Here is a 14261-nt window from a genome sequence, read left to right as displayed (position 1 = left end):
ATATGCCAGGCTGGCTGGCAACCAGATGATCAACCATGGTTGGAAGCACATCCTGTATACTTTCAGCCACAGAAGACCGTGCTTGCCAGATGATTGGCAGTGGCTTGGGCCTGAAAGTGCTCAAATCACCATGGACCACCTGGCTAGTGGGGTCTTCAACCCCGCCCCTCTCGCATCCTGCTTTCTTCCTCTTGCACTCCACCTATCATCACCCACCCCTCTCAGTCCTCTTGGCCGTCCAGTCACTTGTCCTACACATTGGCTCTCGTTTATTGCCATTGCTATTTTTATTTCTCTGCTCTTGCCCAACTGGAGGCTTGCCCCATCTACTTTTTCTTCCCCCTTATCAGTACTCCTCACTCCAGCTACTCTCCACAAGCCTACTTTCCTCCTCTACATATCTTTATATGGTCAAATACTACTTTTGGTTGCAGGAGCCCCTCAAAATACCGTCCAAAGCCAAATCTAGTGGTTCTCCCAGATATGTAGAAAAATTTCTATCCATACATAGCCCCATAGTGTGGATTTTTGGATTTGTACTGTGGGGCCTAATAAATTTTGTTTATTTGAATTTTTCCTGTTTTGTTTTTCTATTTTGGGTTGGTTAAGGAAATTCCCCTCCTTTACAGTTCCTTCATGCATACATCTATGCCATAGACTACATCACGTGGTTGACAGGTAGTTTCCTCAGGCCCAGAGCTCCATTTTGTGTGCAGTATTTTTGTTGGATATCCATTGAGTAAAATGGCTCACTTATCTCCCACTTGAAAAAAAAAGTCTAACTTCTAGATATTTTAATAGTAGTCCACGCTTTTCCCTGTGTGGCTGTGGATTAATAAATGTCCAAGATGTAAAATCAAATGACTGTCTTTGTCTGGAGAAAGTCTAATATCTTTCTTTTCTTCTATAATGAAACATTAATATGGTCAGTGGCCATGGTATAATAGCAAATGATTCTTCTTGAATTAATGCACCAAAGCCTTGTTGCTTTTGTATTGTATCTATAAGGCACAGTTCAAGCCTGCAGTGTGATTTTTATGTGGTAAAATAAACACTGTCATTCTTTCTTTCCCCCAAGAGGATTGGTTAGCATAGAATATTAATACTGAACTGCAGTAAAACTCAGAAGTACATTTTTCATATAGACAAATACAATTTAATTTTGAGAGGAGAAACTAGTTAAGTCAGAAGTGTATAGTTCTGCGATCTTGAGTCTCATTATTTACAAAAACAGTTGAATTGTGCTGGCCTCTTATCATTACTCATGATAATAGGAAAGTGAATGTTTAAATACTGGAAGAATACCTGTTGTCTTTCTGTATCTGAGGGATGGGTAATGCAGGATCCCCCCCATTGGTTTTATATTTTGTTCTTTCCCCAAAAGAGTCAGATGTATCTCTAAGCTTGGTAAACAAATAAATTTTAATGTCCTTTAAATCAACCACATGACACCCTTGCTTTGCTTCACAATAGAGTTTGGTTTCTGTGGGCTGAAATACACTGAAGGGAATATATCCTCTGAACAGTATATTCTTTGTTCTGCTGAATGTCTTTAGAAATCCACAAGTCAAACAAGTGAGGTAGAAATATGTTCTCTGTGAACCTTAGCAATAAGGTAAAGGTGGTTTGTTCAGAGCAAACGAGGTTCTTTGCTTAGGGCACAATCCACTAGGAATCCTGTTCATGAAGTGAATGAGAGAGCCCAGAAGTTCAGTTCCTATGTATTTCAAGATATTTTGTTTAGAAGTTACCAGTAGATTTGCATGCCATCTTAAGCAGAGCTACACCATTCTAAATTCATTGAAGGACTGTACTGTTGATGTATGTAGTTTGAATGATAATGAGAAAGAGAGGATAACTTGGATCCCTCTGAAAATCTCTACTGAAGTACTGGTTTCTGTCAAGGGAATGTGATTTATTTCCCTCTCCCCTTCCGCTGTAGCCCCCAATGCATCTGAAATGCTCCTTCTGTGGGACAGGCGACCCCAGGAATGGCATGAAGGGGGAGCTGAAGGTGTGCCAAAGAAGTCAATTTAATTTAGACCGGGGTCCTTCTACTTAGGATGTTATTGTACATGTAAACTTATGCTGTGTGACTTTAATACCTCATGTGGAAATTGTTTAAAAAATTAGGAAATTTGAAAGTTCACTATAGGGCAAGAGGCAGTAAAATGTCTCTGTACCAATATAAAAATGAGGCATTGTACTAGATTTCAAGCTATACAATCTTAAGCATCTTTTATGTCTGTGCTGTTTATGATACTTATTCCTCTTTCTGGAGTGGCCTGTTCAGGTTATAACACAGTGAACTGAAACAGGGGTAGTGAAGTAGAAATTGTGTTATAATTTTGAGTATCTCAAAACAAGTCGTTGTGCCTTATGAAAAAAAGGCAGCTCTATAATTTATTTCAGCATTTGTACTCAATGTTTTTTTTAGGGAGGAATACATGTCCAATGTTAGACAAATTGTTTATTTAAAATATCTTGATGAGCTCTGGGTAGTCAGAGAAAATATGACAACGCCATTTAAAAAAGCTTGGCTGACATTGTTCAGTTGACTGTCAACAATATTTGACTAGATGTGACATTCTAGTTTTCTTAAGGCAATAACACATTTCCCCCCAAGACCTGTCCATCCACTAGCAGAAAGCGACAAGTAACCTAGCTAAAGTAGCAATGGCATTATGTTTTATGTAGTTTATCTTGACTTCTGCGCAAGCTCAACTTGATTGAGTGAGTGAGTCTTTCCTTCAATTAGAAGGGTTTCCTTTATTCCTTAAGGCAAAAATTAACATTTCTTGAAAAAATCCTCTGATATTGTGCTTCCAGTATGTGGATTCAGTTACATTGAGAGGCTAAAATGTGAGTGTTATTTGCTCAGAAAGAAATTGTAATGGTACATGACGGAAGGAGACCAATGAATGAGAATCAGTGCATTTGCTTACACAGAGACCTTTGGTTCAAATACAGATACTTTGGTCTTAATATAATAAAACCAACTGAAGCCACAAAGGTTGACTGAAAACACAAAGACAAGAGGCAGGTACATGAGGCATCCTCAAACATAATGTAGTCCCTGAGCGAAACATCTGCCACATTTGTATATGATAGAAGGGGAAACAGCTGTTGAATGAGCAGGGGAGAACAGATCATTTTCAAGTATATGAAAACGACAGAAACAAGCTCCAAAAAACTTTATTTTCAAGGTGTTCTGTAAACTTGATCTAGTCCTTATATTGGAACTTGCAGGAGTCATGTTTTACAATTCAAAGCATAAATAGAAAATTAGGAAACGTCCTAGAAACATGGAGAACTAGATCAGACCAAGATAAATGAGTATCGCTATAAAAGCTTGAGTACCAAGTTCAAAACACATGCATGTGTTTGCGCATGTCTGTGCCCCCCACTACACATTTGCCACTCATAAGATAAGAATTTGCCAAATGTCATAATTCACCCTAGATATATGCAATTTTTGCAGTTTTTTTGCAATTGGATCCAAGACTCTAATGTCTTTTTGGCTAGCACTATCTAAGTTGACTTGCACAACTAAAGAAGACTCAGATTGGATGTCTGTCACAGATATTTTCTTCAGTGGGCAACATAAGGTGTTGTTTCAGTCTAGTTAACTTGAGCAAGAAAGCTTTTGACATGTATGACTTCCCATTGCATTTTGGGGACCCAAACTTAATTGAAGGTGCAGCTAGATATTATTTCAACAAATGCATATTCCTAAAGTCAAATTTACCAAAACAGCAAGTTTATTGGTTTCATCCATACAACTAAGACCAGACTGCACTCAATGGCATCCTGAGATAGAGCCAATCCAACAGTGGTGTCTAAGGTATGGCAGATATGAGCAATTTTATCAGCAAAATACATTGCAAAGGAATCACAGGTATACATAGGCATGTATGTTTTCCAAGTCAGCATCCTCTGGGAAGAGATAAAAGCCCCTTCACAACCCAGAAAAGCACTGTAGGATGGCATTGATACAATGGTGGCACAGTGATCACTTCATTGCCATCACAGCCACAGAGAAGGCATGATAATATGTTCTCCCCTCTGTTTGGCTGCATTTGCTTTGAGCTTTCCCCCCACTTGCACTCTAACTGTCTGCCTAACCATTTAATCCTCCGAAGGTCCTCACTAAACCAAGGGGTATTCTGGATTCCATGGAAGGACAGAGGGTGCTTAGGGGCAATCATGTCCACAGCCTGGGTCATCATCTCCATATTCCACAGGTCAACCAGGGCTGCTCAAGGAGTGTCAACCTTGCAGACCAGAAAATCCCCAAGAGACATCAGGAACCCTTGCATCAGCCTCCTAGGGTGGACCATCCTAACTATCCCCCTACTCTTGCAGAGTATCCAAGAGTCCAAATCTCTGCAGATAATGGTTGGTCCATGACAAGGTCAGAGTGGAAAATTCCCCCATTACCAAACCATGTATTTTGTCCCCAGAGAAAACCAAATCATGTATATGACCTGCTGTATGCATTGGTACCAGAATGTTCTGGGGCAGCACCATAGTTGTCATGGAGACCACGAAGTGCTGAGCTGCTCCTGCTACGGCAGCCTTTGAATGTTTGAAACTCTCAAGGTTTGAAGTCCCCAGGGACAACAAACCTCACAGTTCTCAGTGCCAAGTCCAAGATTGCATCTGTCAGCTGAGGAAGAGAGACTGTTGGGCAGTGGTATGGGTGTCACACCAACAGAACCCCTATTCTGATTAGATCCTTGTGTACATGTGTTAAATGTGTTTATTGGTTTTGGTATTTTCCCCCCTTCTCCCCACACCCAGAAATCAGGATTTTGTAGTTTTATAAAAACTAAATGTATGTGTGTAAATAAGCACACACACGAACATACACAAAGGCCAAAGGTCTAAGGCCCAACTATTACATCTGGCAAATTTAGCTGTCATACAGAGATGCGCAAACAGCAAATATATTTAATGTGGAGGAGGATCAGTGGTTGGAATGGAGGTGTGCATAATTCCTGCCTGGTCTGCTGATTCTCAGTTACCATTTTCCCCCTTAGCCAAGCTAATTTAAGAATCTGGTCTTGCCACAGACTGTTTGATTGGTCTGAAGAAACAAAGATACCATGCAGTGACATACTTGGTAGGGATATGGGCAGATTTCTCAGAACTGCAGGAACTAGTTTACTTTCTCAGGCTCAGGGGATTTGCTCAAATTGGTGGTTGTACTTCAGCTCTCTCTCTAGGTCAGAGGCCATATAGGAGTTCACTGCAAGGTCCTTTATTAAGCATACCTGTGAGCAAAATGTCACAACAGGTTAGCTGTTTTGTATTTGCTGTGGTATGAAGAAATCTGTTCAACAGCTTGCAAGTTTTAAACTTCCTTGGTGGCATGTAGAATGCATCATTTCCTACTAATTTCTCCCTCTCTTTCCTACCCCATCAAGGATGCTTTTGAAATACTGGCTGAAAACTATGAGTTCAGAGAAAATGAAGGACCTTGCCTTGCATTTAGGAGAGCTGCATCTGTGCTGAAGTCCCTTCCATTCACTATAGTGAAAGCAAAGGATATTGAAGGATTGCCCTGGATGGGAGAACAAGTCAAAGAAGTAATTGAGGTAAGTACCTCAGAGCGGAACTACAAGTGACAAAAGGCACAGGTTGGACACTTGTCAGCTTCCCTCAAGTTTTGATGGGAAATGTAGGCAGCTTGGAGGAATGTTGGACAAGTGACAGTTGAAAAGTCCATTGGACAGCAGTCAGAGAGCCAAGCTGCAAGACTAGGATGCCCACATTTCCCATCAAAACTTGAGGGAAGCTGACTAGTGTCCAACCTGTGCCTTTTGTCACTTGTAGTTCTGCTCTCAGAGCGAAGCTACAAGTGACGAATGACACTTGAACGGCAAGTGTATTTCTCCCTGTTCACTTGCGCTCCACTCAATCCACTTGCCGTTCAAGTGTCATTCGTCACTTGTGGCTTGGCCCTCAGTCACCTCTGAGCCTACAATGCTAATAATTGGCACCTCTGAGTCTACAATGCTAATAAACAGCATATTTCACAAAGTACTCAAGCAGCTCAAGGTACTTTTAAGAAAAGAGGCTAACAGCTTGGCCCTGGTCCGCTACAGCAGGTGTGGGTACTTTGGGGAGAGAGCCTTCTGAGAGTGTTCAGTCACAGTGGGATTTAGGGACAGGAAGAGAATGGCCAATGCTAGAATGTATTGCTCTTTACCCAAGCCTTCTGCCCCTCAGAAGAAAATAGACATTGTGAGAGAAGACATGGCAGTGGTTTGCTGAGGGGGTCACTGGCAGCTGCAGTTGCTGCTCTGACAGCATCGAGGGAGGGCCTAATCTGTCTGTCTGGTTCCCTGTGGGAGGACTTAGAAATATAGGTACCAGGAGCGTGTGGTCTCCCAGCCTCTCTCTTTGGCGGTGGTTTTTACTTCTCCTCCTTATTTGAGTTTTAGTCTTGTTCTTTATTTCTCTGTTATTTGGGGACAGGAGACGGAGTTTTAGTGAGTGGGGTGATGGAATGCCAACTCTCTCTTCTTGGCTGTTGGTATACCCACACTTTTTAGTTTGAACCTTTTTGGACTTTCTCCAAGCCCAGAACAATTGTCCAGGAAAACCTCATCGTCGTGGTTATCCTGGGATGCCCTTAGTAAAAATACCAGAAAATCATATGCCTTAAAACCTGTTATTGTGTTTACTGCAATTGTTGCATGGTGCTAGAATAATACAACCTGTGAGAAAGTGAAGGCAGCAGAGTTGGGGGTGTGGAGCAAAAAGGTGATACTGATGGAGGGGAAGAACATGAGGCAACAGAGTGAGCAAGAGGAAAGGAAGCAGGGAGCAGAAGGGGGACAGGATTTCACTTCCGTCATGAATTCTTGATCATGTCCTGCTTGCATTCACTTATTTTTCAACTAGAGTAGCTGTCAAACGTTTAGAAACTGAAGGTTATGAATTTGTAAATGTGAATTCATTAGCATAGCTTTACATTGTGTACTTTACATCTATAGGATTTTCTTGAAGAAGGGGAGAGTCCTAGAGTGAAAAATGTGCTAAACTGTGAATACTACAAATCATTTAAGGTATACCTATTTTATCTATATATTGAACCACAGCGGATAGGGAAGTAAAACCAGTGGTGGCAGGCATGTCTCTAAGTTCAACAGTGACCCAACAAAATCAATTGTTTTTAGAAGCAAGCAGTACACTTGTTTACATTGTCAAATCTGAGATTTGATTTTAATTTTTTGTGTGCACAAAAATCCATTGTATTTCCAGTCTTATCCCAGGTACTGGTGGTATGTATGCCACCAAATTTTAGAGCAATCCCATGGGTCTTTCCCCAAGTGAATGTAAATAGGAGGATCACATCCTTAAACTAGTGGAGTTTTAGCACAAGCTACAGAGTTGGCTAAAGTGTGAGCACTCTCATTTAATAGTTTTTGGGATGACCGGCTTAATGCTTCATCTGCACATCCAAGTCCCAGTGGATGTGCAACAAGCCAGTGGGATCTTGAAGAATCCATGCATGGACCCAGAGGTTCTGGGGAACTGGAATATAATCACAAGTTTCCCACAAGCCCTGTTGCCTTGTTATCATACTTGGTCATTGTGCAGCAGGAAACTTAATAACTTTGACAACTGCTTTTCATATTCTGTAATAACTGCTTTTTAAACTTCTAGCAACCTGAGATGGGAAAGCTTACACATATATGGCAGCTGCAGGTGTTTAGCACATATTTGAAACTCATGTCATTATATGGAAGGAAGCTGTTCAAGTTTTCACTGCACATTTTTACTGGAGGTGTAAAACGTAAATCTGCAAATTACGTGGATTCATCCTGGAAGTTGCTTTAGTAGAACTGTTTGTAATTTCCGTACATTGGAAAATGTGCATGTAATATGACTGAGGAACAGAAAAATGTACTGCAAGTTTTTAAAGAAATACTATTCTCCGGAGACAAAAAAAACATTAATTGTGTTTCTTTTAGTGCTGTTGATAGAGTCCATACTTAAACCCCCTCCAACTATTCTAACCTTTATGCAAGAACTAATATGACTTCTGTGAATTCTTCTGATTCCATCCAAAGCCTGTTGAGCAAACAAAATACTAAAAAAATTAACAGATTAAAATCTAAATAATGTTTGAAAAATTAGATTGCAAAATATAATCACACTTCCTTACAAACAGCAAGCTTTCCACAAAGCCTAGGTAATTCCACTTTTTGTATATCTAAAATGTAGAGTAATAAGTATTTTAAATTGTCCAGGATTTTCATCCTTTGCTTTTCTTTATCGTAATTGCTTACAAAAATTAATCTCATTAGAAAGAAAAGATGAAATTAGCATGGCCTACATTCAAAGGCAGAAGATTCACCACAAAGGGATCATTATAATGGGGGCTGTACAGTCAGTTCTCAGATCCCGTGAATGGTAATGAAACTTCCAGAAGACACTACACTAGCAAAATGCATATAAATAATACAATGTGCTTTACACTTTTACAATATTCACATCTAAAAAAGGTTGATTTTGCTTTTATTTAACGATAACAACATTCCTATAACAATAATTTTCTAATGATAACAAAATTGAAATAAATAAATAGAAATTGTACAAAATATGGCTGTATTCCCAGTGCCGTTGGTGGAGGATGATAATGGCTGCTGCACATCACTCCTCCTGTCACCACTGGCTCAGAGCCAAGCTACAAGTGACGCCTTACACAGGTTGGACACTTGTCAGCTTCCCTCAAGTTTTGATGGGAAATGTAGGCATCCTGGTCTTGCAGCTGTAATGGAGAGCCAAGCTGTAAAACCAGGACGCCTACGTTTCCCATCAAAACTTGAGGGAAGCTGACAAGTGTCCAACCTGTGTAAGGCATCACTTGTAGCTTGGCTCTCAGTCTGACTTGGACTGCCTTTGTCAAAGGAGTGCACAGGGGCCGCTTCCCTTGGAGGAGGAGTCAAGGGGTGAGCCTGCATCCATCATGGTTGCTGCTGGCTGGGTTGGAGCGGAGCGGCCTTTACAGCACTGCCGGTGGTGCTGCTTGCTCCTGGCCGGCAGTAGCCTCCAAAGGAGAAGTAAGCTGGGAGCTTCCCCAGCAAGCTTAAGTGCCAGCCCCCTGAAGTCAGTAGTCGTCATTGTTTGCAGTGCATTTTGGGGTCATCTGCTTGCCTTTGTGTTTAATTGTTAAACTGAGACTATGAAAATTGTTGGTTCAAATGAGAGGTAGCCAAAAGTTCTGCCGCTCATTAATACGGATATTTTCCTCACTATATATAGAAGTTTACTTCTGTTTTTGGAGTGGGGATGAAGACTTCTGAGAAGTGGTACAGGATGGGTTTGCGGAACCTAGAAGATGTAAAACAGGACAAAAGCTTGAAACTGACAAGAATGCAGAGAGCAGGTAGGATTTAATTTTCAATGTAACCCAGCCAGTCTGAAAATCAAAGTCACATAAATGATAAGGGCAACATATACAAATAAGTAAAAGGAATGGGAGGAAACCATCCTCAGATCTGTTCAGCTGAAAGATGACTTAGGCATCTCTGTCTTACAAATCTGAAGGCTTCCCTTACCTAAATGCCACAGCTCAAAAACTTGCAAAGACTCTAAGACAAAACATCCTTTCCTTCTCTGTGTCTGCCTCGTCCTTGGTGTTCTTTCAAGTATGTCAAGTGCATTTATTAATATATTGTTCATGGATTTGTTGAATGTATGCGACTTTACTTCTTAGGGGCCATTACAGCTTTAGGTGACTGGATGAATTTCTTTTTAAAACATTTATAAACCCACCTTTCTCCCAGAAAACTGAGACCCAAGGCAAGACAATAAAACCTTAAAGGCTATTAAAATAGGCAGCAATAACTTAAAAAAAAAAAGCTCCAAGCAGTTTCCCTTCAAAGTCAGAAGGTTAAAACATACCATGCACCTCTGACAGTGCAATCCTAGCACATAAGTCCCATCGATTTCAATGGGACTGCAGCCAGAGTGTCTCAGCTTGTTTGACCTTGAGATCCAGAGTGCCTTTTGTACACACATCTAAGGTGCCACTCTGCATTCACAGATTATCCTGATTCTTTTCAATCTGCCTGCAGCCTTGGCAGCCACCTATAGCCTACAGGACAGGAGTAGTTTTGCAGCAATAAGAATGGGGTGCATGAGTGGTTTATACCACCTTTCAACTAAAAGACCCCAAGAAAGTTGGGAAGGTAAATCTGTAAAGTCCTAGTCTGTGTGCAGAAGGTTGCAGGTGATATTTTTGGATCCTGCTGCACTGGTTGATGGATCCTTCATGGCTCCCACGCTTCGGTCATTAAACTGTGTTATTGTTCAGGAGGGCATTTTTATAAAGGTAATAGGGTACTGTTATAACAGAATGGTTCAGGAAGGTGCTTTAATAAAGCAAACACAACTGTGGACTATACTACACTGTGTAGTATGTATTATCTATTTACTGTATTTATCCATTTATCTTGCCCCCATTACATTTTCTTCTTATACAATACCATTTTCTGCACTGTTTAACATATGTCTAATACTTATGCTTTATTTCAGATTTCTGTAATCCTAGACTATTACATTACTTATTAGATGTCTCATCCTATTGAGTGCTTTCACTTAAACTGTATAATGTGCTTTGAGAATTAGGATCTCATTTCATGATATGCCTGGCATGAATCAAATCGGATTGGGAAGCCCCAATTTGACTCATGTCGGACATGTGGCCGAGGACTCATTTTTAAAAGAACCTTCTGCTCCCATTCTTCTTCACAGCCTGATGTGGCAGGGGGAGGCTTCAGCCTTCTGTCCCTGTCACCCTGCACCCTTTTGACAGCTGAAAATGGCTTAGGGGGCATCTGAAGTTACCTGACAGTGCGTGAGAAGCTCAGGTGACCCCCAGCCATTTTTATGTTACTAAAAGAATGCAGGGTAAAAGTGGGGGCAGGGGGAGGGAGAAGGCTGAAACCTCTCCTCCAGCTGTGCCATGCTGTGTGGAGCAGAATGGGGGGGGGAGGGTCAAAATTATTTTTAAAGGTGAGTCCTTGGACACATGTCTGACGCAAGTAGGGCTGGAATTTTTCCCAGCCCAACTTGCATCAGATGTCTTGAGTAATGGGACTCTTACTAAGAAAGGCAGACTATAAACAAACAAATTAACAAACAAACAAATAAATAGAATACATAAGTAAATGTGATTAAAGTAGAATATTTTTCCTAGACTTACAAATCAGTTGTAAGTAGAGGTGGGCACAATCCAAAAAAAATTACCGATCAAGCTGATTGGGGATTGGTGCTGGCAACGATCCCGAATTAGCGATCCACACCGATCATCTCCCATTTCCGATCTGTGGATCGGGGATCGGGGATCGTGGAGGCCAAAGCAGGGCACGCTGCTATTCCCAGCTATGTGGGAAGGTGGGTGGTGGTGGTGGCCGCCGGACCCGGTGGGCATGGGGAGACGGCGACGAGCAGCCTCCCCTCAGGGAGGGGACATTCACACACACTTGGAGAAGAGGGGGGAAAAGTTTTTAACCCGGCGACAAGCCGCCTCCCCTCTCTCTCTCTCACACACACATACACAACACACACACACACTTAGAGCAGGGGGAAAAAGTTTTTAACCCGGCGACGAGACGCCTCCCCTCAGGGAGGGGACATTCTCTCTCTCTCTCTCTCTCTCTCTCTCTCACACACACACACACACACACACACACACACACACTCTTAGAACAGAGGGGGGGGAAAAGTTTTTAACCCGTCCCTGCCTCTCCAAATAGAGAGAGAGAGACACCCCGTCAACATGTTTCAGCCAGCTTTTTAAAAAAAGCGGGGACAGAATCCTCCATTCCTCCCCACCCGATTTTAAAAGCAAGCAGCCAGTCTTCCAAAAGCATATTTTAAACACACACACAGAGCTGTGAATGAGGTTTTCCCACAAAATACAGTGTTTTAAAAGCAGGTTAAAAACAGAGAGTGACAGACAAAAAAACAGCCATTCCTCCTACAAAGCCCCGTTTTTTTAAAAAGCAAAAGACGTTTGGAGTTCCCATGGCTACAGAAAACCCCCTTTCCCCTCCTTCCCCTGGCTGTCTTCTCCCACCTGGTGAGTGCTTTGCTGCTCCGTGGTTGGAAGGAAGCCCTGCTGATCAAGGAAAGCTGGGCTTCCATTCGGGTTTCCAGGACGACAGAAGGAGGGCAAACACAGCTCAGGCATTCCCCTGGCTCCGTTGCCAGGGGAATAGATTGCTGGCGCCGGAGTGACTGGATCCCCGATCAGATACCGATCACCCGATCAAGCCCCGATCAAGCCCCCCCCCCAACCGCTGGATTGGTCGCCGTGGACGGCACTGATCCGCCGGGTCCCAATGGCGTGAATGCCATTATCGTGGGTATTTTTCTATCGTAATGCCGATCGTGCCCATCTCTAGTTGTATGTCTATTGAAATGCTGCTTTTGTGTCTCCAGTGATCCCAAATAATATGGATCTAGAAGTATTTATGCTAATGGTATATCCTCTGGGATTGTGTTAGTTTGGTTTTCAGGAAGAATTTTAAATTAAACTGCTGCTGGAGCATCTCAGTAGGTATCTTTTTTTAAAATACATAAGATGCAGCAATTTATACTTTGCTGCTTGAAGTCTTCTGTTCCACTTTTCAGCGATGGTTCAAAGCCTCTGACTTCATAAGAGCAGCCATTTCTGAGAAAGTGAGTCTCTTCTCTAGTAAAACTAATAATGGAACAATTTTGATATTGTTTTTGCCTAGATCATGTAGGAAAATATTTAAAAATTAATATGAAGAGATAGCAGGGAATCCTTCCATGGCCCACTCGGTCTCAGACTGTTGTTTTTAGGCCCTAGCTTGATTTGAATGGCTGTGTATTAATGGTTTTGTTTTATTGTTTTAGTTGTAAACCACCTTGAGTAAGTCTCTAGCAAGGTGGCATAAAAACTTTTCCAAATAAAATAATAATAAGTTATCAAGATTCCGGGAGAATTGTTGGGCTTTGTGTTACATGCACTTGAGTTGAGAAGCCCTGATCTATGCTGGGTTGGTCATTATTAATTTGTATCATTGTTGGAGAATTTTTACAAAACTTGTTTATTAGCCTTAATGCATTTCTACGATATTTTATGATTATTATTCAACTATTGTAAGGTAACTAATATTTAATTGCAAAGAAAGGTGAACAGTGAGTTGGCTCCAATTAGTTCATTCTTCATCTTGGATTTAAATTCAGGTCTTTTAGAGTCAAGCTTAATAAAGTATCTACTAGAGTACGCTCATTACACCAAACTTATCACATAAAATTGCTTTTCAGGGTTACTACACTATGAAGACCTCATTAGCAGTGTATCTAAGGCAGAAGCAGATTCCACTGCTCTGATTGTTAAGGATACTGTGTGGAGGTTTTCCCCCACTGCTGTAGTGACTTTGACTGGTGGTTTCAGAAGGTAAGCCAAAAAAATCATTGTTTTTGATTTGTAGGGTAGCACAAAGAAAATATACCAGTTTATTTAAAATATTTGTCACATTTATTATCATAAGTAATGCTTTTGACTTTTCTTCTTTACAGTACTGTAGATGTTTTAAAACCCTTCAAAAGCTATAGTTTGGCTTACAAGAACATAATATTAGAACAAGGAATTTGCATGCATAATATTATGTCAAGAAATTTTTCATGTTCCTCTGATGCTGGACTGGGCTTCATCCTAATCCTATAGAATTTTGTTGTCCTGTTGGTACTTAAGAGGATATATTCACTTCTGTTGGCATAGATATATTAAAAAAGAATAGGAAAAAAACAGAAATAAGCAGAGGGAACACTGGTGGCACTTCTTGAAGTCCTTTTCATTTTCAGTTTACCTGGATAGTTCAATGAGTGGGCACTTTGAAAGGTGCCACTGGAAATTCCAGCCCCTTAAAATGTGTATCTGACTGAAACAGCAATACCTATTAGTTGCAATCTTTGTCCAAATTATAAGGTTGTTATTAACAGTGAGAAGAATGTTATATTCATGTGGACACAGTTGAACTTAGAGCAAGATTTATTAAGAGTAGTTTCCAAAAATATTGACAATGAAAGCAGCAAAGGAATCTTCCAGAAGTCTCCTGTTCTCCACTAGTGAAAAAAGGGTAGGACCTACCCTGGAGCTGCTTACTAATCTTAAGTTGGATGACAGACACCCACAAGATGGATGAGCATGAAGGATAAGCATTTCTCTGTGTCCTAGAGACCTGGTTGCTGGTCCAAGACAGCTA

General features: G+C 41.1%; 1 protein-coding gene across 1 annotated transcript in view; it reads left to right on the top strand.

The window, feature by feature from the left end:
* DNTT (DNA nucleotidylexotransferase) overlaps nucleotides 1–14261 on the top strand; it is a 205346-nt gene that overhangs the window by 35533 nt on the left and 155552 nt on the right. The window contains exons 8-11 of the mRNA XM_054983605.1: nucleotides 5430–5600; nucleotides 7005–7076; nucleotides 9280–9403; nucleotides 13321–13453. Of these exons, the coding sequence (XP_054839580.1) occupies nucleotides 5430–5600; nucleotides 7005–7076; nucleotides 9280–9403; nucleotides 13321–13453 (500 nt within the window). The remainder of the gene's footprint in view (nucleotides 1–5429; nucleotides 5601–7004; nucleotides 7077–9279; nucleotides 9404–13320; nucleotides 13454–14261) is intronic.

Source organism: Eublepharis macularius, chromosome 6 (assembly GCF_028583425.1).
Source record: "Eublepharis macularius isolate TG4126 chromosome 6, MPM_Emac_v1.0, whole genome shotgun sequence".
Taxonomy (NCBI): domain Eukaryota; kingdom Metazoa; phylum Chordata; class Lepidosauria; order Squamata; family Eublepharidae; genus Eublepharis; species Eublepharis macularius.
Note: the sequence above shows the minus strand (reverse complement) of the source record. Positions and strands in the feature narration are given on the sequence as shown.